The 24,514-nt window shown below is 54.4% G+C and overlaps 2 protein-coding genes across 4 annotated transcripts in view; one reads left to right on the top strand and one right to left on the bottom strand.

Moving 5' to 3' along the window:
- Positions 1–380: 380 nt before the first annotated feature.
- Positions 381–1,421, top strand: LOC144316731 (galanin receptor type 1-like). The gene has a single exon (XM_077902616.1). The coding sequence runs from the start codon at positions 381–383 to the stop codon at positions 1,419–1,421; it is 1,041 nt and encodes a 346-aa protein (XP_077758742.1).
- Positions 1,422–4,574: 3,153 nt separating this feature from the next.
- The window catches only part of CPNE5 (copine 5), a 90,179-nt gene continuing 70,239 nt past the window's right edge, over positions 4,575–24,514 (bottom strand). For all 3 annotated transcript variants that reach the window (XM_077904219.1, XM_077904220.1, XM_077904221.1), the window contains 9 exons: positions 19,476–19,529; positions 15,481–15,542; positions 11,393–11,439; positions 9,736–9,917; positions 9,166–9,293; positions 8,834–8,936; positions 8,168–8,225; positions 7,695–7,768; positions 4,575–6,270 (listed from right to left, as the gene is read on the bottom strand). In XM_077904219.1, the coding sequence (XP_077760345.1) occupies positions 6,052–6,270; positions 7,695–7,768; positions 8,168–8,225; positions 8,834–8,936; positions 9,166–9,293; positions 9,736–9,917; positions 11,393–11,439; positions 15,481–15,542; positions 19,476–19,529 (927 nt within the window). In that variant the 3' untranslated portion in view covers positions 4,575–6,051. The remainder of the gene's footprint in view (positions 6,271–7,694; positions 7,769–8,167; positions 8,226–8,833; positions 8,937–9,165; positions 9,294–9,735; positions 9,918–11,392; positions 11,440–15,480; positions 15,543–19,475; positions 19,530–24,514) is intronic.

Genomic DNA, 24,514 nt, shown 5'->3' with positions numbered 1-24,514 from the left:
CCCCAAGCACTCCCTGCAGAAATCGTAGAAATAAAGAAATTATAAAGAGGAAAATGAAAATGACCTGAACCTCACCCTTTTGTAGCAGTTACTGATGACATCTATTTTTATTGTATTTCCTTCCTTCTTCAAAGTTCAGGAAACTGAGGTAGGGAACCTGGGTAACTTTCCCAAAGTCACGGGGCTACAAAGTAGCAGAGTCAGGATTCGAACCCGGGGTGCTGACCCGGCCTGTCCCGCCAAGCTGTTGTGCGGTCTCAAGTGATTACCGCCCGCCAAGGGGCACCCACTGGACGCGGGGGGCTGAGAAAGGTGGGGGGCTCTACGGGGAAAAAGGAAGCTGGTTTGGACACGTGTCCTTGTGTGTCTGGGGCAGGAGGATGCAGCCCGGGCTGGAGCCCAATGCCACGTCCGCCGCGGGGCTCGCGGCCACACCCGAGCCACTGTTGCGACTCGTCCTCGCCGGGGCCTGTGGCCTCGTCCTGCTGGTGGGGCTGCTGGCCAACGGGCTCATGCTGCTGGTGGTGGGCCGCGGCCCGGGCGCCTCCCGGCCGCTCCTCGTCCTGACCAACAGCCTCATGGTGAACATCACGCTGTCTGACCTGCTCTTCCTGGCCTGCGTGGTGCCCGTGCTGCTGCTGAGCTTCCTGCGGCCTGACTGGTGGCTGGGCCCTGTCGTCTGCACCACCAGCCAGGCCACCAACAATGCCACCATGTTCTGTACCTTCTACAGCATGGTGGCCACGGCTTTGCTGCGCCATGTGGCCGTGGCCCGGCCTGATGTGGCCCTCCCCTCTGGCAGGGGCGCCCGCCTGCTGCTCTGTGGGGCCATGTGGGTCCTGGGCCTCACTGTGTCATTGCCCAACTGGCTGTTCCAAAGGGTGGTTGTGGAGGAGGGGGCCGCAGGGGCCCGGGCCTGCCTCTTGCTCCTGAGCCCGGCCCAGACCTCCTGCTACTTCACCCTGCTGGGAGCCCTGGCCTTCCTGCCTTGTATGTTGGGGCTCGGCTGCTCTTTCAGCCACGTGGGCTGGCTCCTGTGGACACAGCCTCGTGGCCCCATTGGGGAGAGCATCCTGGAGCACCAGGAGAACACAGGGTTCATCCTTGTGGTGCTGGTGGTCTTCGTGCTGATGTGGGGGCCCTGCTCCGTGCTGGGCTATGTGGCAGCTGTGGGTGGCCTGCCTGCCACGCCAGTGGCTTTCGTGGCATCCAGCCTCTGCACCATCCTGGCCTACTCCAATTGTGCCGTCAGCCCTGTCCTCTGCTTCTACCTGTCCCGCCCCTTCCAGGCGGGGCTCAGGGATCTCTTCCGCAGGCCAAGGGCAGCCAGGCGCCCTGGGCGTGTGGGTGGGGCCAGTGTGCTGCTGGAGAGCATCCGGGACAGGGCCCCAGGAGGCCTATGGGGTCTGGCTGGGGTCTGAGAAGATAGGCTGATGGGAGACAGGGCTGAGAGTCAAGAGAAGTGGGAAGCCCTTTAGTGACATTAGAGCATGTCCCCTCCATTTCTCCAGTGGGGAGACTGAGATCCAGAGCAGGCAGGTGGCCCAGCAAAGGTGACACTAGGTTGATGTTCCCATTCCACTTTGGGACTCAGATACTATAGGCTTTACCATTTACCATTTTCTTGTTATATGGCCTTGAAAAAGTCTCTTACCCTCTCTCTGACTCTGTTCTCTCATTTAGAAAATGGGTAATGATTATACCATGTTCATGGGGTTGTTGTAAAGAGAAACTCAACACATGTAACACATATAACATGATTAGAGGAATGCCTGGTGCTTCCTAAGTGCATATGAGTGTTGGTCATTATTATTACTATTATCATCGTTTTATTAATTCAGGAGCATTTCAGGTGAGTGGACGTGAGGTCAGTCAAGGGACTTCCAAAGGCAGAGAAGTGGGTAGAGGAACAATCCGGAGAATGACAGCCTGGGGTCTTTAGTCCTGAAGGCCTGGGGAGTGAGTGGGGGGTGTAGAGGGAAGGAGACAACTGCAGCCAGGGTGGAGGCCCAGAGGCCAGGAGAGTCTTTCAGGAACCTCTCCCTTCTTTGCCTGCCCTCCCCTAGCTCAGTCACACACACCTCTCTGCCCAAGAAGGGAACACAAAGCCACCCTTGGAGCTGTGACGTTCTGAATGCCCTCCTTTTTTCTCTGTGGTTTCTCTTCTCAATGTGGTGGGCCCCTTCCTTCTTTCCAGAGAAACTGAAGGTCTCCACCTCTCCTACTCCATCTTCTCTGAGAAGCTCCCAAACTCCAAGCCCTCCCCCTGGCCTCCTGGGAGCAGGCCTCAGACTTCTGTGTTAGCTGGGGAGCCCAGGAGATTGTCTTAAGTCCCAAGATAACCTGTTCTGCTTGGTAACAGTGTTACAGCTACACACACACACACACACACACACACACACACACAGTCTCCATGGTCAAAAAGTTTTGGAAACACTGTATTGAACAAAATTAAATTGGTCTCTGCTGCAGGACTTATCAGAGCCTTGAATACACCAAAGACCACTGGGATTTCTCTGAGAGGAGCTCGGAGTAGGCAGTTTCCCAAAATCCACACTAGAGAACCAGTGTTCTGTGGAACACACCTTCAGAAATAACCCAGGAGAGAAACTAGTGTTAAGCACAGTGAAGATGCACCCAGCCCCCTGAGGCAGAAGCTCTGGAGACTTGATTCCCCTGCCAGGTGGGCATCTCCCCTCGACACATTCCCCAAGGCGCCCAGGGAGAGGCAAAATGGGTCACTGGTTATGGGAATTTCCTTCTTCCCAAGCTATGACCCCACCCGGTTCTCACTCAAAGCGTATCGGAATGCGAGTCAGAGGGGTATCTAATTATAGGGACAGCCATGAATCAGCTCTAATTTACTATAAAATAATAAGAAGTAAATAAGTCTCAAACTTTGGTATAATTAGTCTCAGATTTCTTGTGATGTGCAGATTGGGACTGGCTGGCTGGAAGGCTAATCTGACAGTAAGGTGGCCTAGAGGGAGAAGTCCCCTTTCCCTGTGATCCTGGACTCTGCCGGCCACAGGGATTTATATATGGAGAGGGACAAGGAGGAGAAACATGGTGTTGTCGTGCTCCTCAAGTGCACCCTGTGCGTGTCACATAACTCGTGTGGGCTTATCTATAGGTCCCACAGTTCGTCCACACAACAGTCCTGCAAGGGAAGGGCAGTGGTTCCATCCCACACAGGAGCAGTAACTTACCCTGGGCAGATGGCCTGTGAGTCGTCCAGGCTGTTCCAGAAGCGCCCCTTTGGTGCCCAAAGACCCTGGCTCCTCCCATGGGCTTAGCAGCAGTAGCCCAGGGTTGAAAGATTTCCTTGCTCACTGCTCCAGAGCAGGGGTCACCCTCTGAGGGTGCAACCGTGCGTGAATCAGTGTCTCCAAACGGAGCAGGGCCTGGCGCAAGTGCTCAGTAAATACTTGTTGAGGGATGAGTCAATGAGTGATCAAATGCAATAAAGTGACCCACTTGTTTTCGAGAGTAATCTGATCATGTTACTCACCTCTTTCATCTCCAGCTGGCTCTGTTTCACTCAGAGTAATGCTGAAGCCCTTACCATGGCCTACAAGGCCCCATGCATTCTGGATTCTTCACACCTCCTGACTCTCATCTCCTTTTTTTTTTTTTTTTAAGGATTTTATTTATTTATTCATGAGAGACACACAGAGAGAGAGGAGAGGCAGAGACACAGGCAGAGGCAGAAGCAGGCTCCATGCAGGGAGCCCGATGTGGGACTCGATCCTGGGACTCCAGGATCATGCCCTGGGCCTAAGTCAGGTGCTAAACCGCTGAGCCACCCAGGTGTCCCCCTACTCTCATCTCCTGAACTATCCCCCCACTTAACACAGTTCCAAACACATAAGCCTCCCTACTGTCCTTTACACGAAGTATGCTCCTACCTCAGGGTCTTTGCACTTGTCTTTCCCTTCTACTTGGAGCCCTCCTGCCTTGGATACCAGTGTGCCTCCTGCCATTTCCTTAGAGCTCATATCAACTTTCACTTCCTCAGAGAGGCCCTCCCTGATCTTGTGCCTGGTGGAGCTCAGTTGGTTAAGTGTCTGCCTTTAACTCAGGTCATGATCCCAGGGTCCTGGGATTGAGCCCTGCACAAGGCTCCCTGCTCAGTGGAGAGCCTGCTTCTCCTGCTCCCTTTGCTCCTCCTCCTGCTTGTGCATGCTGTCAAATAAAAAAAAAAAAATTTTTTTTTAAATCACCCTGTCCATCTCCAGTCCCTTATTCTCTGTTGTCTTTGTAACTTTTTTTTTTTGTCTTTGTAACTCTTATCACCGCCTGAAATTAGGTTATCTACCTATTTGTTTATATGCTTACTGGGTGTTTCCCTGTCTTATTTGTGTTTGTTGTAAGCTTCATGTGGAGACAGGCCTGCGTTTTGTTCATTGCTGCATCCTGAGCGCCCAGCACAGATCCTGGCACATTGTAGTTGCTCAGGAAATCCTTATTGTACAAAACAATGGGAGAGGGAGAGAGAGAGAGAGAGGAGAACCTGGACCCTGTCAAACAGCAATATATTTCTATTTTTCACAGCAGAAAAGAAAACAAGGAACTTTACTAAAAGAACCAAATTTACTTCAGTTTAAGGCAAATTCCACACAGAGACTGTCTCAGAGACGGGTACAGGACCAGACAGTGTAGAAACACCACCATCATGCATGACAGGAAGGGAAGCGGTGTCGGGCAGCAGACAGGGCGGGGGCCTGGTCTCCACCCAGGCATGGGATGTGTGGTGGGCTGAAGAGCCCCATGCTGCAGGAGGGGCTGGCATGCATGACTTGCTCCCTGTGGGGGTGAGGGCTGGGCAGCTCTGCAGGCCCAGGGGTGCCATCACCCTTCTCACCTTCCCCACAGCAGGGGCAGGGGCTCCGGCTCAGACACCAGAAACCAAGGCTGAAGGACCAGGGTGGATCTGAGGTGACAGGATGGAACAGGGTGACCCTAAGGGCCAAGACGGCCTGGGGTGAGGGGTCACACTGCTGGGGAGTGGGATGCGGGAAGCTGGGCGTGGCATGAATGGACCCTAGGGACACCAGAGCGGAAGGTAAACCTGGGACTATCTGGTCAATCCTCTTGCCCTACTTCTGAGTCCCAGAAGGCAGAAGGGCCTTGCCTGGGCTCCCCCAGGCAGGGGCTAGATGCAGGGCTCAAACCCAGGACTCTTAGCTCCGATCCCTAGGGGCAGTGTGAGAGTGCTGGGGCAGGACTGCTCCTTCCAAGGCATCCAGGGCGGCAGCAGAGGACGGGGCTCGGAGGGCCCTGGGCAGCCATGGCAGAAGGAGGGGATCCCTGGAGCCAGGAGTCAACTATAGAGGTGCCTGTGGGCCCACACCCAGGAGACACTTGTGGATCTATGTATCTAAAACCAGCGTCATTCCAGAAAGGACTCTGTGCCCGTAAAGCCTCCATTCCTCACCCATCATGCGGCCTGTGGCCTACCATCACAGCCTCCTCTTCACAAGTCTGCAGGGCTCCCATGGCATGCAAGTATCCCTGGGAGGGGTCACACGTTCAGGCGTCCCTGCAAGCCCATCAGCCCCGCAGGGTTCACTGGAAACAGGGACGGGGTAGATACTGGGGTGGGAGGTCAGGGGCCAGGTGTAGGAGTAGACACCACAGGAGGAGGGGAGAGACTAGAGCCCTGGAGGAGAGAGGCCCAGCTCAGGCTTCAGGGCTGTCTAGGAACAGATGAGATTGCCCAGTTGGGCTGGGGGGAGGACCCCAATCCTCCAGACTGTTAACACCTTCCTGGCTGGGCTAGAACCAGGTGTCCAGGGGAAACGAGAAAGGCAGGGGCCCGGAACCTCACCTCCACCACCTGTACCCTCCAATTCCCTGGGTACGGGCCATGAGGCCAGGAAAGCAGAGAGGAGTCTTCAGAGGCCCCGTCCCCCGCCGGCCTCCCAGGCACACACGTTACAAAGGCTAGGCATGGCATAGTGTGAGGGGTCTGGGGGCCCCGCCTATGCTGCCACGGGCCTCCCCAGGCCCCAGCGCCTGCCACAGGTCAGGGGGCCTCGGGAAGAGCGCTCAGATGTGTGTGTGCAGGGGGGAGGCCGGGGGCGTGTGGGCTGGGGACTGTGGGGGCGAGGGCTCTGGGGCCGCGGGCGGGGGGCGCGGGCGGATGCCCTGTGACTTCATGTAGGACACCAGCTGGTCAGGAATCTCGGCCAGCACATCGCGGGCCAGGCGCGCCATGCTCAGCACGTGGTTGCCAGTGCGGTCCACGTAGTCCCTGAAGGGCACGAACTGCCAGAGGAAGGCAGGTCAGGCAGGGTCTCCGGCGGGAGCCGAGGAGGGGGGCCCCCCAGTCTCCAGGCCTGGGACCCCGCCCCACTCCACCCCAGCCTCTTCTCTCCCCTCTCAACACCTCCTCCTGCTGGTGAGTTCTGAAGGGCTAGTCTGTGCGCCCAGCAGATGCCTCCTGAGCGCCTATCCCAGGCCAGGGTACACCCCAAAAGGAGCCCTTCGTCCTTGAAGCCTGGGCACCCAGCACAGGGACTTAGCCAGCACTCCGGAAATGCTGAATGAACCCCCTGGCTCCCCATCTCCCCCAACCTCTCTGTCTCTCTTCCTCTTCGGTCTCTGGGCCCCACACCTAAAGTCAGGCCCCTCTGGCTTCCTCCCAGGGGGTGGCCCCCACCCCCCATCCCCCACCCCCAGAGTGCCTCAGCTCACTCCTGCCTCCCGGCCTTTCCATGCGTGCGACCCCCCTCTCAGACTGCCCCTGCTCTGGTGCCCAGCCTCCTAACTGGTCTCCAACATTGGAATGCCCCTCCCCACCCCCATTTTTTTAATCCAGGGCGTCTGGAGAAGGTGGAGCCTCTATATTCCCAATCTCCTACACACTGCAGGACAGTCACAAACAGAAGTGCTTACTAAGGTGCATTCTGAGGCTTGACTGGGCAGGGACACCCTGGAGACAAAGATGCGTGTGCCCGCTATGTGTGCCATCCCACACGACACGTTAAGACACGGGTCCAGTTAGCCAAGCAATGCCGGCTCCTGGAGAGGGCTAGAGCAACGCTAAAGACACCTCCACCTTCGAGCGTTCTAACTGGGAAGGCAGCCCCGCGGAAGACACTGGGAAGTGCAAGTAAGGTGTCAGTGCTCTGCAGGGACTAGGGAGGCCTGGGGGCCCAGGGAGGCCTGGGCGGAGCATTGTGGTCAGGGCAGCAGCCTTAGCAGTGTGTCTCAGAGTGGTAGAAAAGGGTCCAGCCGGGGAGGAGGGGTGACCCAAAGACTGCTTCCTGTTCCCTTCTACGGTGGCCAGGCTACTCTGCGGCTCCCTCCAGGGGCCCTTTCCAGAGAAGTCTCTAAAAGGGGGTACAGGGGGCGTGGGGGAGGACTCAGTCAGTTAAGTGTCTGCCTTTGGCTCAGGTCATGATCTCAGGGTCCTGGGTTCGAGTCCCACATTGAGGGAGCCTGCTTCTCCCTCCCCCTGTCACTCCCCCTGCTTGTGCGCTCTCTCCCTCCCTGTCAAAGTAATTAAAAATAAAATTAAACTAAACTAAAATAAACAAAACAAAACAAAACAAAACAAAATAAAATAAAATAAAATAAAATAAAATAAAATAAAATAAAATAAAATAAATAAATAAAATGGGATATGAGGTCCGCCTGGCTAGAGGGGTTCTGGCATCTTCCTGGGGCAGGCAGGCTTTGGGCTTCACCTGCACGATGTCCCGCTCCGCCAGCTTCCCCCGAGAGGAGATCCGCACATCGTCGCCATCCAGCTCCACCATGGCTGTGGGAGGAGAGGCAGTGGCTGTGGGGTGAATCCAGGGTGGGCACCTGGGCCCTGCAGGGCCCATCCCGGACAGAGGCTGTCAGACCAGACTCCCAGGTTGGAGAGGAGGAGGCTGAGGCCAGGAGACGGGGGCAGCCCGCAGGTAAGTGACTTCCAGCCCAGCGCTCTAGCTTCACCATCCTCGGGGTTGGAGGAGGCAGGAGTGACCGGCCCTCCTCCCCACAGCCCTGGGACGTGGGCGTAGGTGCACACCGTGACACACCCTTCCCTGTGCAAACAGACACACCCAGACCCAGATGGCCACACCCAGCCAGCAGCTCTCCGTCTGCGGGAAGGCCAAGGCCGTTCCCAAGGGCCTGGAGCCTGCCGGGAAGCATCTGGGGGACGAGCACTCACCGTCGAACTCCGCCTGGCCCACGCCAATGATGATGATGGACATGGGCAGTTTGGCAGCCTGGGGTATCCGAATAGGGTCCAGAGGGGTGGGGCAACGGAAGACAGAAGGACAGAAGAAATGAGAGATAGAAGGACAGAGACACACACAGAGAAAGATCGGAAAGGGGCGAGGGGCAGGGACACAGAACATGGGGAAAAGGTGGGGGGTTTCAGAGAGGAAGGGAGGGTCAAGAGGGGAATAGGGGTCACAGGTCTGCTTCTCTGAGAACCCCCCCCCCCACTCTTCTGTCCCTGGGCCTCCATCAAGTGGACATGTTTGATGTGGGCATCGAGCTGTGCCTGCTGGGGCCGGAGCCCCTCATACAGGGAGACCACCCAGGAGGGGGAGCCATGGTCCTTACCCCCCCCTCCCCCGTTGCTAGGCTCCCACTTGGACTGGCCAGGCTGGGCTGGGGTCTGGGGCAGTGGTGCTAGAGGTGGGTTAAGAGGGAGCCGGAGGCGTTGAGAGGAAATGGACCATCTGGGGTGCGTACAGAGCTCCTCAGGGTGGGGGGACCCCTCACAGGCCAGCACCCCCGCCACCCCTCAAACTGCCCTGCCCAGGAAGCCTCGCCCCAAGGGTTTCTCCAAAGAAGTGGGAAGGCCCGCCGCCCGCCCCCAGCTCACATTGACGATAGCCTCCTTGGTCTGTGCCATGTCGGAGATGACCCCGTCCGTGATGATGAGCAGCACCGAGTACTGGGAGCCGTCCTGCACCGCGGCCGCCGTCCTGGGGGGCGGGGGCCGCAGTCTGTCTGGCCTGCTCTGCGCCCCTCCCTGCCCCCACGACACTTTGGTGGGGGCAACTCTTTGGCAGGAGGGGAGTCTCTTTAGGGTCAGGGCTCCCTGAAAGGCGAGTCAGTGGAAGAACCACCCCCTCCCACCTTCCTGAGAGGACAGGCAGGGACGCCCTCACGGCTGAGCCGCCGGGGTGGGAGTCCAGTGGCCGCACCACTCACCTGGCCACGTGGGTGACCACGGGGGCGAAGTTGGTGGGGCCGTAGAGCTGCACCGTGCGCAGGCTGTGGTGGTACGCCTCCAGGATGCCGTCGATGCCGCAGCATGAGGGGTTCTCCTGGTTGCCATTCTGGGAGCACCGGGGATAGGGAGGCTGAGCCCAGGAAGGAGGGCGGAGTAGGAGGGCAGCGGGGTTTCTGGGGGGTGGGGGTACAGCCAGGGTGGGGAAGGCCAGCCCATCCCGTCTGCGATCTCCTAGCCTCTTCTCTGGTGGGAGCAGGGGAGAGAGCCCCGTTGGCATCCCATGTCCCAACTGCACCATGTCTCCACTGCACCTCCCCTGTGTCTGGTCAGGAAAAGGAGGCCAGAGCCCACTGTGGGTGGCATCAGACATGGAGGGGAGGTGCTGGTGAGCAAGGTGCACCGTGGGCTTCTGGAGGCCCTGCTCCAAGCCCCCCTACAGATAGCAGGCCATATGTCTAGGCGGGGAGGATGGGAGATACCCCCTGCCCAGGCTTGCCACCACACCCGAGCCCAGTCAGCCCTCAGCTCGTCCACCCAGGACCTCCTACCAGCGGGAACTCGTGGGACACCCTCCCGTCAGGAGGCAGCTTGGCCCCGAAGCCAAGTGCAGGGAACATCTTGTCACTGTCGTAGTGTTGAATGATCTCCCCGACGGCGGTTAGCGCCAGCGCATAGGCGTTCAGCTGGTAGGGGCTCATGTAGTGCAGGGACGTGGACTGCGATGGGTTCCCTGGGACACGGGACACAGGGACACGTGCTAGTCTCAACACTCCATGCACCGTGGGCTCCAAATGCACAAGGGGGTGTCCAATGGGACCCCTAATTTTCTTTATTCTTGACTCCCTTCTTTTTCTCCTGCCACATTTTCAACGCTTCAGTAAATCCTGGTTGCTAAACCTTCAAAATATATGCAGCACCTCACCTACTTCTCCCCCCTCTGAGACCCCCCCCATCCCCTTGCCGGCAGGAACCCAGAGGCCCAGACCAATTCCCAGCTTCCACCCTCATGCCTGCAGTCCAGCCAGAGGAGCTGTCAAACCCCAGGCAGCTAGGCCATGCCTCTTCCCTGCTTCAAAGGCTCTCATTTCACCCAGAAGGAGACCTACAATCCTTATGGGGGGCGGTGCACAGGTCCCACAGGGTCCAGCCTCCAGTTATCTCCCTCCTTGCCTCCCACCATCCCCTCTCCTCACTCACTCAGGCGTGGCCCCCTGCCATCCCCACCTCAGGGCTCTGCCATAGCGTGTCCTTCTGCTTTGGGGAAGCACAGATGTACACATGGCTCACTCCCTCTATGCAAGTGCCCCCTTCACATTGTGGTCCCTTAGTGGCCTCCTGAAAATTACAGCCTCCACCCAACACTCCCTATCCCTCTTGCCGGCTTCAGTTTTTCCCATAGCCCTCATCACCACCAATAACTGCCCATATTTTGCTTATGAATCAGGGGTTCAGCGGCACAGACTGCCAAGGAACAGATCCTGCTACAGCTGTGACTGTTCGATGGCTCCTTAACCTCTCAGCCTCACCTCCTCATGTACAGCGTGGGGATAACAGTCCCACCTCCTGGGATTGTTGTAAGGATGGAGCAGGTGTGATTCTTAGAATTCCCCTCGTTGTTAGTATTACAGTTCCTCCCAGCTCAGACATCCTGCCACTCTCGGATGCTGGGGCCCATCAAAGACCTGGGCTGCTTCTGAGAAGCATGGAAATGAGCACTGGGCACTGCTAACAGGGGTCCAGACTCCAAGGAAAGTTGTGATGTTTCTAACCATGTGAAGCTGGGCACTGATTGCTCTTGGTGACTCACTCAGAGCCCCACCCTAGAGGAGGTCAGAGGTGGGAAGGGAGCCGGGGCTGGGAACTGGGGTTCCTGCCCTCGCTGAGGACCACAGAGCTCCCCTCCAGCCTGTGGGTTGGGCTGTGCAGAGGATGTGAGATTTGATCCTGTAAGGAAACACCTTTTCTCCAGCACTCTCCCATGGACCCAGAGCCCAGATTTGTTAGTGACTACAGTCCAAGCTGGGGATACTTCCGCCATCTTGGTTATACCTTTGGCTCTCCTGGCCTAAGTACCTCCTTCTTGGTGAGGCCAGAGAATATGGGAGAGCGGGCTCCCTGTGAGGGCCAACTATCACAGCTCTGAAAAGTCCTCCCCTTTCTTGCCCTCAGTCTCCCTCTGGCTCCTCTGCCCATCTCCCCACTCACCATTGGAGGCTGTGAAATCGATGGCCACTGTGAAGTTGATCTGGGTCCTGGAAGAGGAAGAGAAGCAGAGGAGTTACCTGGACAGGGAAAAATCTGGCTTCCACCCCAGCCCCACAGCTTGCCATATATGTAGCCTTGGAGAAGTTACTCATTTTCTTCTAGTTCTGGAAAATGGGGATAGGAAATGCCAGCCACACACTGCACATCCCTGCCCTCCAGAATTGTTGTGAGCATAAGAAGTAGTCAGTGTGAAAGCTCTCTGAAGGGATTACGCTCTGTGTGGGCACATGGTGATGATTACTTGTTTCCTCCCCAAACCCTGCCCCTAGAGGCCCACCTGAGTCCAGTGAAGTAGGGTCTCACTGTTTCTGGCTCAAATTCACAGTCATATTCAGGGTTAACACTTATTTGACAAAAAAAGAGCCAAAGAGATATTGTGCATCTCTGAGGCAAGAACAAGACACCACCCATAATGCTGTCTTGCCCAAAACTTGAAACTGAACCTGAGTGAGCTTCCAGAGCTATCTCCCAGTTTACAGGAAATACAGGAGACAGAGGAACATGTTAAATGACGTTAAATGGTGGAGAGTGCCTAGGTGGCTCAGTCAGGTAAGCATCTGCCTTCAGCCCGGGTCATAATCCCAAGGTCCTGGGATGGAGCCCCACTTGGGCTCCCTGCTCAGGGGGGAGCCTGCTTCTCCCTCTGCCTCTGCTGCTCCCCCTACTTGCACTCTCTGGCTCTCTCTATCTCTCTGTCAAATAAATACAAAAAAATTTGTAAATGTAACAATAAATGATAGCAGGGGGATGCAGCCAGTAAAAGCCAGTCTGGGGGAACCCTGTGAGGAGTCCAGGCCCCCCAAGACCTTGTGAATCAGAATCCCTCGGTGGGGAGCAGGAATCTGTTTTGGCAAATCCTCAGGTGCTTGGGGGAATCAACAGATGAAAAGAGAATTAAGGGATGAATCAACCAATCACAATATGTGGACCTTGCCTGGATTTCTGATTCAAATAAACCAATTAAACAACTTTATAAGACAACTGGGAGAATTTGAACACTGACTAGATATTTGGTGTTAAGGGGCTATTTGATTTTTAGGTATAATTATGGCATTGTGTTTCTATTTTACAAAGAGAAAGCCCTTACATTTTAGAGCTACATCCTGAAGTACTGGGGGCGGGGAGAAAATATGATGTCTGTGATTTGATTCAAAACAACTGGACAAAAGGGAGCATGCATGGAACACGACTGGCCAGGAGTTGGTAACTGGTGAATCTGGGTGAAAGATTCTTGGGGTTTGTTATACCTTCTCTCTACTTTTGCATGTATTTTAGAATTTTTCCATAATTAAAAATTTGGTTTTGAGGATGCAGATTCAGGGTTGAAGCTTTCTGAGGGTTTGTTTGTTCTAGGTTCTGTACTAGATGCTGATAGAACAAAGCCAACAAGATAGGAGTCCCTGATAAAGTCTAGTCTTGTGGTTTTTATTCTGCAGTGACCACAGAGTCACCAAGGGAGCTTGTTTGAAAGGAGGATCCCAGGGCCCCACTTGCAAGGATGCCACATCAGTCCATCTGAGAGGGGGTTCCAGAATCTACTTCTTCAACAGACATTCCCTGACCTCATCCAGGGATGGATCCTGGGAAGGGGGTTCTGGGATCACCTTTAGGGACACCGTTCTGGTGGTTCCAAGATGGGCTGATATAAGATCAGCCACAGCCCTCTCTCCACCTGACCACAGAGGAGCTGATGCTCATGGAACCATCGTCCCCCAGGAAGGGTGAAGGACATGGTTAGCAGGAGACCCAAGGCAGGGTCTGCTGGCCAGAGATGGTCCAGAGATGGTCCATGCTCTTTCCCTTTGTCTACTGTCTGGGGACCGAGCATCCAGAGGATTCCAACCTCTGAGGGACACGGAACCACAAGATGTCAAGAGCCTAGGTTCCCAACTGACTGTGTGTTGAGCATCTCCCCACCCATCCCTGCCACCCCATGAATGAAAAATAAGCCTTTGTTTATATTAAGGCTTAAGGTCACAGGATTATTTGTGAAAGCAGTTGGCCTGTACTATTCATCTGCTGTTTGTTGTCAGTTCTCACTGGGGAATAGAGAGATTGTGTGTCTGTGTTAGAGGAAGGGAGACACTTGGAAGGAAAGAGCTCTACTCCTAGGGCCACCATCCAGAGGGTGGTTCTGGACTATGGGACGAGAGCAGAAGGACACCTCCAGCCAGGCGCATCCAAATAAGGGTGAGGGAAGAGGCAAGCCTTACTCCTTAATTGGTCTTCCCCTGCTCTGGGTTCTGAAATGACTCAGGGAGGGAAGGAGCTGGAAAGCAGGTACTTTTGTGGGATAGCTACTCCCTGCAGGCTCGCCCCTCCTGCCTAAGGGCAGAGCAGGACAGACGCAGGCTGCTGAGCAACCATCTCTGACACGGGCCGAGGTGGCTATTCCCTTTCTCTCGGGCCAGGTGGACAGGGGAGGGAGGCTGGGGAAGGGAAGATCCTGAGACTAATGCCTCCATCAGCTGCCTGCCTGGACACGCAGGCTGGGCTCTCACTCCCTGGAGTCAGCTCTCTCACTCAGGTCTCTGGAGAGGACGAAGAGGTGTGAGGGAGGGCGAGGGCTGGCGCCAGCATGCTAACTTGCCGGGTACTGGCGGCGCCAGCTTTGCGCAGAAGGCTGGCCTCTGAGGGCTCCTTCTCGATGAGACATCACAGCGCACCCAGCCCTTTCACTCTACTGTCTCTGCCTGCATTACACCCCACCTGGTAGCTATGAGGCAGGTAGGGCCGGGATTATTCATTACTATGGAAGAAATGCAGCATGTGTGAACAGAAGGAACCCTGCCACTGGCTAGGCATGTGGCCACCAGCAAGTTACAGAAAATGCAGATAATCATCCTCCCCCTGCCCACTGTGTTCTGTAAATTAGGGGCACTATGCAAAGGAGGATAAATAGGATGTGGATTTTTTGAAAATGAGCAGGTGCTATAGAATGTAAGTGCGGGTTGCTCCATGGGCTAGGGAACAGGGCAGTTTCGATGGGGGAAGGGACCAAGGGCAGGGTCTGGAGTGGGTTCAGAGGAGGGACAGGGAGGGGCAGCAGGGGCCTCTGGGTGACTACAGCGAGGCGTGTGCTCAGTAGGTAGAAGGAGAGCTTGCAACCTTGAAACCAGCTTCAAGGCAGCAGGGCGTGGTGTCATGGGAGAGTAAGTGTGGCTTCCCAGGGCCTGACTTTTCCCTCTGCCCTAGAGAACCTGGTAGCCAAGTGCCTGCTTGGCTGGGATGAGCCTTTGGCAGCTACCCTGCCTCTCGTCTTTCCAGACAGGTGTAGTCACTCACCTGCCTGCACCTGTGGGCTCTCGGCTACCCACACCCTAACCTGGCACCTGTTCTGGCAGGGAGCATACTCTCTTTCTGTGAGCTGTTGGCTGGAGCCTGCAGGCCTTCCTGCCTGCCTTGGCCTGGATGCCAACCCCTCTGGTTCTTTTTGCTCCTTAAACTCGTGTTTGACCACCTGTTGGCCTTGGGATCATCTGATGGCTCACCGCCCCCCCCAGAGCCTCCTGCCCCTTAGAGGTCCCTGATGACACTGGGCAGGTTAATCATGGCCCCCCCACCCCCTGACAGACCAGACATCAGAAGCTCAGAGAAGGAAGGGCCATTAGAATTCACTTAACTCCAGTCTCTGTTTATAGAGGTGGAAACTAATACTCAGGGAGGGAAAGTGATCTGGCCAAAGTAACCTAGCAAATTCATGGCGAGGCAGGGCCTAGAACCTGGGTGTCCTAATTCCTAGTCCAGAGCTCTTTCCACCTCCCTAAGCCCTTGGCTCTCTTTGTCAGGGAGTCCCTACCATGCCTGGGTCCCACCCCCACAGGTCCCAGGCTGGCCTCCGTGGCTCAAGAGCAGCCTCTGCAGCCACTCAGGATCCAGGGGCACGCGGGGCTCTGGGCAAGTTGTCTGAGGCCAGAGATGGGAGTTTGCTCACAGCTCACAGGCTATGTCCAGGGCCTCAGAGGGGCCAGGGTGGGGCCCCTTCCCACTCTCTGAAGCCAAAGAAACTGAGCTGGATCTCTTCTCACCCTCCTTTGATGTAGTCAAGAAATGTGCACTCTGATTCCACAGCAAAGGAAAGCAGCGTGACCTTGAAAACAAAACAGAGTTTGGTCAGCAGGGAGCTCAGGGCTGGTTTGCGGAAAGTGAAGGAGCAGGGAGTATGCACCAAGTTTGCAGACTCTGTCACATACGGTACCCACAAGGACCCTACAAAGTACAACTATTATCTCATCTTATAGACAAGGAAACAGGTTCAAAGAGGCAATGCAGCATGCCCAAGGACACCACCGGAGCCTGGTCGAGTGAGCCCAAACCCGGGTGTCTGACTCCAGAGCCTGCCTCCTTGACCATGATGCTCAGCTGCATCCCAGCAGGGCACGTTCTCTGTCACTGGAGCACCGGGGCTCAAGCCAAGAGCACAAGTTTCCCCTAAGTGGGTCTGTGCGTGGAGTGTAGAAGACAGGGGGTCTTCCTGAAACAGGCCTAACAACCTGCCACTGCTGACAAGGCCCTTGCCGTGCTAACGATCGATCCCAAATCTTTACCTTCTCAGCCCCAAGACCCTCATAAAGCAGCCTGTTCTCTCTTGGGAGGTAACTGACCTGGGGCTCCCTCCAGAGCACACGCTGCCGTTCAACCTCTGCCCCCTGTCGGCTTTGGCATTGGCTTTGCCTAGACAGGCAGCTACCTGGCAGCTTATTACGATAATGATTTAGGATCGTGGAGACAAGTAAGTGAAAGCCTGGCTGCCAAAATCAATTAAATGAGGCAAGATTTGGAAGCAGGGGAACTTTTACTTGTGTCAGAGAACTTGACCCTAGAATTTGGGGAACCCTCTACTGGTGCAGACTCTGCTATCTTTATCAACTCTCTGGATAGGCCAGGGAGGGCCTCTGCTTGATATTAGCCCAAATAAGGGGAGGGTGTGTGGGCGCTGCGCTGGGCCTTGGAGACCCCACCTGCTGTGATTACAGTGTTAGGCGCCTGGATGGACAAAGCCTCCCTTCCATAGGAGTGGACTATGGCAGCGGCCTCCACCCTGACTGATGACCACCAGCCTCCCTGGGGAGCTTTTAAAACCTCCTGCAGCCTGGCTGAGGACCCCAAACCAATTATATCAGTTTAGGGAGTAGGGCTCTGGCCCTGGATCTTTTCTTAGCTCCTCACATGAGTCTACTCTGCAGCTGGGGGTTGAACCCCACTCCCCACTCCCATCCCCCAAAGGCCCTGGGATGAAGTAGTTCCCTAACCTGCCTGACCATATGGATACCCAGGGCCTTGCTGCTCAAAGTGTGGTCCCTGGGCCAGCAGCAGCAGTATCACCCTGATGCTGATTAGAAAGGTGGACATGCAGATTCTTGGCATTTTACCAAGATCCCCAGAAGATTCTGCACATAGTAAGTAAGGTATGAGAGAAGCTGTAAATATGGGTTCCTAGGCCCCAGCCTAGGCCTCCTAAAATGGAAGCCCAGGGAATAGACTAGGCATTTGTTTTTTTTGTTTTTTTTTTTTTTTTTTTTTAATTTTTATTTATTTATGATAGTCACATACAGAGAGAGAGAGAGAGAGAGGCAGAGACACAGGCAGAGGGAGAAGCAGGCTCCATGCACCAGGAGCCTGACGTGGGATTCGATCCCGGGTCTCCAGGATCGCGCCCTGGGCCAAAGGCAGGCGCCAAACCGCTGCGCCACCCAGGGATCCCGGCATTTGTTTTTTTAAAAAAGATTTTATTGATTTATTTGAAAGAGAGAGAGAGATTGCAAGAAGGGGAGAGGGGAAGAGGGAGAAGCAGACTCTCTGCTGAGCGGAGAGCTCAATGCAGGACTCTATCCCAGGACCCTGGGATCATGACCTGAGCCAAAAGCAGATGTTTAACGAACTGCACCACCCAGGTGTCCTGGGCATGTGCGTTTAATAAGCATCCCGAACTGGGACGCCTGGGTGGTGCAGTCGGTTAAGCATCTGACTCGATTTCAGCTCAGGTCATGATCTCAGGGGCATGAGATCGAGACCTACGTTGGGCTCTGGGCTCAGAAGGGTGTCTGCTGGAGATTTTCTCTCCCTCTCCCTCTGCCCCTCCAGATCATATGTACTGTCTCTTTCTCTCTCTCTCAAATAAATAAATAAATCTTTAAAAAAAAAAAAAAAAAGCATCCTGGGCCCTGACTGATATTTTTATGGTGAAGACTGACCCAAGACAAATAATGTCCCCTCTCTGGGTGTCAGTTTCCTTATCTCTAAGAAAACTGAAGATCAGTGGTTTTTGGGCAGCCCTGGTGGCACAGGGGGTGATCCTGGAGACCCTGGATCGAGTCCCACATCGGGCTCTCTGTATGATGCCTGCTTCTCCCTCTGCCTGTGTCTCTGCCTTTCTCTCTCTGACTCTATGAATAAATAAATAAAAATCTTAAAAAAAAAAAAAAAGATCAGTGGTTTTCAAACTTTGTGTGTGTGTGTGTGTGTGTGTGTGTGTTAGCTGTACATCCAAGATTTCTCAGCTGGGGAAGGTGCTGCGTCCCCTAGGGGCATGAGAATGTGTGGGAAAATTTCAGGGGTCTCCCAGTGACTGTGGCACTACCAATAGCCATGGGCCGAGGCCAGGAGTGCTAAGCACCCCACAATGCACAGGGAAGTCCTGGGAGATGAAGAATGATCCTGTCCAACATGCTGACAGCATTCCCACTGAGAAATACTGCAGCTTTTCCAAGCCTGACTGGGAAACAGAATCATTCCCCTTTGAATGAGCAGAGTACTTTGCAGTTTACAAGTTCTCGTCTCCAGCTCTCTGTCAGAGCCACCCAGTGCAAAAAGCAGGGTAGGGATGATTTATTAGCCCCATTTTACAAATGGAGAAAATAAGGGTCCTCAGAGGAACCTCAGAGCTCCCTAATGAGGACCTCTTCTGGGTCTGGAGTTGCAGTTTACTTAAATCTAATGACTAAATGTGGCTACATTAGCTGATGGGGCTATGGACCTCTACAGTTGGGAGGGCAGGAAGGAAGCAGCTCTGAATATATTTGCAGGGCAAAGACATTGGCTTGTACAAGAAATGCACTGTGGGCTGTACCTCAGGACCTTTACACATGCTCATCCCTACAGCTATTATTCCCTTTCCTCAATATCCTGAATACTTGTTTGCTCACCTTCTTCAAATCTCTGCTCAAACATCACCTTCTTAGAGAAAATCTTTCCTTGACTACTTGATATAAAATAGTAGTTTTGTCTCTGGCATTGCCTAACCCTTTACCTTCTTATGCTTTTTTCCCACAGCACTCACATGTGACAAATACACATATGTGTGTGTGTATATACATATATATGTCTTCTAACTCCCTCACTAAAATATAAGTACCAAGAACCAGATATTTAGGTCTGTCTGCTTCCCAGCTGTATCCTTCATGCCGAGAACATGGTAGCACTCAGGAAATCTTCTTTCTTGGACAAATGCATGAATGTTCTGGAGACTGGCCCCTGGAAGCCACACACTAGTGTAATCCTAGGATCGTCATGACAAACAGGGGCAGTGCCAGCTACCAGCTCTCAACTGAACTGTGCTGCCTGCCATCTCTAGCTCTGTGACCTTGGGTGAGTCACTTCCCTGCTGGCAGCCTTGGTTTCCTCTCTTCTGATGAGATGTCTGCCTCTCAAGGAAACAACCTGTGAAAAGCACCGCAATGGGGAATTTCCCAGAATTAAGGGCCCCATGCTCACTACTCCTTTTCCTCTCTCTTTCAGCAGGAAGTCCCCACGGGAGTTTCTCTCTGGGATTTCTTATTCTTTACCACAGTGCCTATGTGTGGCCTGCACCATCTATACACCGTCTACCATCCACCGGCTACCCCCCAACCTGTTGCTCCATCGGCCCCACCTCTCCCCACCCCCAACTCTTCAGGTCTGGTTCTCACACTCTGAAAGAACCCACATGGACACGCAGGAGTCCTGACACCAGACATAGCTCAGGCCTCAGGATGCCTGCACCCGGCTGCGGGGGTGGGGTGGGGCTGGGGGGTTGGCTACTCACTGTGCCAGAATTCACGTATTTCTTTTTCTTCATTTTCTTTTTTGGGTTTACCACCTGCATAAAAAAAACAGTTGGCGGGTAAGGAGTGTTTCCAAGCAGTCAGGGCCAGGCTCATAGAGCTTGTAGCCACCCTCAGGTATGGCCTCAGCCCCAACAAGCAGACTGTGGGGCATGAAGACTGGGGAGGGGGGTACGGGAGGTCCAGGGGAGGAGGGTCCTGGGAAGGTTTTGTGAGATACTGGCATTTAGATTTACGCAAGCGGGCTTCCTGATTAGACCCGGTGTTGCACGACCAAACACACCAGGAATAATATTTATTTAACCTTTTTTCCCCATTGCTCCCCCAGACACAGCCTCCACCCAATGTGGCCAAAGGATGCCCTCTATGCCTGCTCTTGTGTGTTGGCTCAGACTGCTCCCCTCACCCCAAATGCCTTTCCCTCCTCCCTCCACCAATTCCCACCCTCCCTGCTCCTCCTTGGAGATCCAGCCCTAGGGCCTTTGAGGCTCCCCTCTCCACCCCCACCCCCACCCACCTAACAGGACAGTGAGAACTTTCTTAACTGTTCCTCTCGTGAAAGCTTTCATCCCAAACCAGACCTGTCATCAGAGAATATAGGACAGGCCTAGGCACATATTTAGTAGATGCTAAAAAAAAAAATCACTTATTGGTGGGCTTAACTCAGTGGTCTCAAATGCCCACGCCCTCAATATTTGGCCTTGTTTGGAGACACTTTGGATGTCATGACTCAGGGAGAAGATAGATGCCAGGGACGCTGCTGAACATCATGCCATGCACAGGGCAGCCCCAGCCACCCACCCCCACCCTGCCCCAAGAATCATCAAGTCCAACATTGAGTAGCATGGAGGCTGAGAAGCTGGAGGCCCAGTGAGGGGAGCACCTTGCCTTGTGAGGCCTCCAGGGGGCTTCCACATGGGCTGCATCTATACTGGCCTTCAGCCCCACTGGCTGTTCTGCTTGGGGGGGTGGAGTTCAGGCCCCACTTTTCCCTAATCTCCCACCAAAGGAGGCAAGGAGGGTTGATTTTCATACTAGTTCTGTCCTCCACAGGTTTCTGGTGAACTCACTGGCCCTCCCCCCATCTCCCGTTCTTCTGCAGGCAGAGGCAGCAGGCTTTGTCTTTAGCAGAGGACTCTTCTGCCTGAATGAGTGCTGATACCCATTTCTGGGGATCAGGAGACAAGACACAGGGACAGAAACAATTTGCCCAAGGTTGCCTAGTGCTCTGCATGGTGACAAAATTAGAAACCAGGTCCCAGCTCGCAGGCAGATAGAGCTGCCCACCTGGGTGTCGCCCTGATAACAAATACAAATGCAAATATTTATGGGGTTGGGGAAAGATTTGTCTTCAGGAGATAGAGGACAAGAGGAACCAAAAAAGGGAAGCCAGGAATGTGAAAGGAGTTGGAGGAAGGGAGGACCATTCCAGGCTGAGCATCAGCGAGGCTTGCCGGGAACAGGTAGTGTTGAAGGCAGGTATTGGGGGCAGGAGGGTTTGGGCATGGGGTGATGGAGGGAGGGCTTTCCAGTCAGAGGAGATAGTTTGGGGGAGGGGCCATAGAACTGGACTCCAGAACCACAGGGTGGAAGAGTAAACTGGGCTAGCTGGAAGAGAGCCTAGAGCACCAAGTTAAATGTCTGAACATCACCTAGCAGCCAGCACGGAACTCTGATGACCTCTAAGCTGATAGGGGGGCACGATCACAGCAGACTCTAGGATGCCAGGACCTGGTGGAAATGAGTATGAGGGGAGAAGGAGAGACACCAGGGGCATGTTTACCTGCCCAGTTTTGCCACGTAATGGCTGTGTGACCGCAGGCAAGTTACCTGACCTTCTTGTGCCTCAGTTTCCTCGTCTCTAAAATAGGAGTGAAAAGTACCTACTTTATAGAAAGGTATGGGGATGAAATAGGTCAATACAAGGAAAGTGTTTAGGACACGGTCCGGAATGAAGTAAATACTATATAAGCGCTAGCTGCTATTAATTTTTATTACTACCACAACTACCACCCCCGCTAGTCCAGGTGAGAGGTAATGAGGGCCTGGGGGTTGTTGGAACAGGTACCTAGCTATGACAAAACTCCACTGTCAAGAAGTGACCACAGACCTTGGGGCCAGGGCATGGCTGCGGGGGCAGGAAGGAAAGGGGCAGGGGTGACCAGGAAGACACAGAAGGAAGGAAGAGCTGGATTTGGGGCCCAGGTGGGAAAGCTGGCAAGCTCTACAGGTGGAAACTGTGAACATGGGGAAAGAAGCCCAGAACGACTTCAGAGCCCCCATGGGCACAGAGGCCATCCAGATGATACGGCATTCACAGACACATTTGTGGAACACCATGCTCTAGGCAAGCTCCAGTGCTGTGGTGCCTCATTTTCCCAGTCTGGTCCCAGGAGGGTGTGGAATTTGAGAACCGAACACATCTCCAACTTTTATTCCCAAGTAGCCCTCCCAGCTGAGGAGAATAAACATGGATTCCTGGGGGTCTGGGTGTCACCCAAAGACCTGGCCACAAGCACATTTCTTTGAAGTCTTCTACGTTACCTTTAAATTAGCCTGTAGTCCACATTTCCACTCTCTAATTATAACTGTTTTAATATTAAAGCAATGTTTTGTTCTCAGATCCTCATGTGAAGTGGGTACTGAAGAAACGCCCTGTTTATTCTGAGGTTTCATGCACTCCAGCACACACCTCCACCCCAGGGACCAGCCTCTCCAGCCCGCGTGGGCGGTGCCCTCAAGCTCTGTGTGGGGCACCGTCGCCCCCTGAGGGCCAGGCTGGGAACTTCCCAACTCACTGGCTGGAATTCTCAGCCTTGTCCTCTCTGCTCACACCCCTGGGCAGGTCTGGGTTCTGCCCTCCTGGGCAAGCAAGCAGGCCACCCGGTGGCTCCCAGGGGCCAGGAGCTGTGCAGGTTTTGGGAATAAATACTGTAGTGATTGAGACACCACCCCACCCTTGAGGACCCCATGGTCTTTGACGGGGTGGGAAGTATGGCAAACAGTTTAACACCCCTGGGAAGGGGGTTGGTGAGGGAGGCATGGGAGCATGGAGGAGAGGTATTTATTTACCTCAGACTTTGGGGGCGGAGTGAGTGTGCAGGTGGAGAAGATTCCTAGAGGAGGAATATACCCAAAGGGAGTCCCCAAGGATCCATAGGCCCAACCAAGTGAAGAAGAACAAAGGGAGCCCCAGGGGAGCACTATGGAGTGAGGCCCAGAGGCCCAGCCAGCAGGGAGGTTCAGAGAGCATAATGGGGCTACCACCGGTAGTGGGCAGAGGGGAGGGGCCAGGGCAAAAGCCCTGGGGCCTCCTAGGGGTGGGTGGTATGAGTCTACTTAGAAACCCCTACTGGTTGCTCGCAGATTCTAGGTTGCTGGGACATGGTGCCCATGTGGAGGAGCTTGGACTCTACCTTGTAGGTAAAGGGCCCTTTAGGATCTCAGCTGCGGCAGGGGAGTCATTCTGAATCTCCTCCCCACCCACCCCTCAGTGTGAACCCTGACCAGGCAGTAGCTGGACATGTGAGCCAGACACTCAGGCTGAGGCCAGCGCCCACGATGAGTCTTTCCTGCAGAAGCCTGTTCTCTCCTCAGGCAGTTTGGACCTTTAGAGAGGCCTTCCGGGGACACGGCCCACAGTGCAAGGCCTGCTCCCCTGGGACTGCCGGAGTGTAATTCCTTTTCTAACTGATGATATTTCCAATGGAGAAAACGAATCAATCCAGCCTTTTCTGCTTTTAGCTTGAGAGATCATGGCCTCTTCTGAGCCTGTCAAGCACACTTAAAAGCTAAACTCCGAGAGACATAATCCCTTCCATTCCCTGCTCTAAAAAACCTCTTTAGAGGAAGCCAGAAAAGGATGGATCCTGCTTCTCTCTGCCTGGGTGGGGGAACAAAGAGAGCCCTCCCCTTTGCCGATGCAGAAAACAAAGTAATTAACTGCGAGGATCAGAGCCCTTTCAAAGAAATTCACCCACGCTCTATCTTCACAGTGGCCTCGTTCAACTGAATTCAGTATGTGCTCGGATCACAAGCACCTACTGGGTGCCTGGCGCTGCACAGGCCGACGTGAAGGGAGGCCACGGGAAGGGCTGTCGCCTAGCCTGCCCTTACGGAGCTTCTGTCTAAATGGAACACAAGAGCTGCCCACTCAGAACAGAGACGCCTGGCTGGCTCAGTGGTTGGCCGTCTGCCTTCGGCTCAGGCCGTGATCCCGAGGTCCTGGGATCGAGTCCTGCACTGGGCTCCCTGCATGGAGCCTGCTTCTCCCTCTGCCTGTGTCTCTGCCTCTCTCTCCCTGTGTGTCTCTCATGAATAAATAAAATCTTTAAAAATTAAAAATAAATAAATCTAAAAAAAAAAGAACAGAGACACAGAGTGAAGGAGTGCAAGTGTGGAGTGGTTCAGACTCGGTGATGGGAGCCAAAGCCTGCTCTTCAACGTTACTAGCTGAGTGGCTGCTCCTGTGAGGAGGGAGCCCATTTCCAGGGCTGCCGTGAAATCTAAATCTCCTGGCACACAGGCGCGCAACAGATGACGCTAGAAGACAGCCTTGATGGAACGCTCACAAGGGGCAGGCACTGTTCTAGTGACTTCTTTAATGCTCAGCGTGCCTGGCACAGAATGGTTCAGGGACTTAGCCCACGTCACAAGGCTGGGACGTGGTTAGAGTCAGAGTATGAACCCAAGAAGTTATTAGGGCTAGAAGTTTCTCCACTTCAGTGGGTCCAGCATGACATGCTGTCCATGAAGCTGATGTGAGGGAGAAAGCACGAGGCCAGAGTGGTTGGGAACGCCAATAGGGGAGCTGGGACTCAAGCTGGGAGGGCACCCCAGGATGGTGAGCACACACGAGCAAAGGCTCAGCAGCAGGAACTGTCCTTTGAGGGCAAACACTATTATCTCCAGAAGGACTGGGGGCCCTGTCCAGGTTCTCCACATCCAGATGGAGCTGTCCTGACCTCTGTTCCTCTGACTCTCCTTCCAGAAACAGTAAGATACTCAGCAGGCCCTGAAA

This window comes from Canis aureus, chromosome 7, assembly GCF_053574225.1.
Source record: "Canis aureus isolate CA01 chromosome 7, VMU_Caureus_v.1.0, whole genome shotgun sequence".
Taxonomy (NCBI): domain Eukaryota; kingdom Metazoa; phylum Chordata; class Mammalia; order Carnivora; family Canidae; genus Canis; species Canis aureus.
The sequence above is the reverse complement of the archived record's forward strand: the minus strand, read 5'-3'. Positions and strand labels throughout refer to the sequence as shown.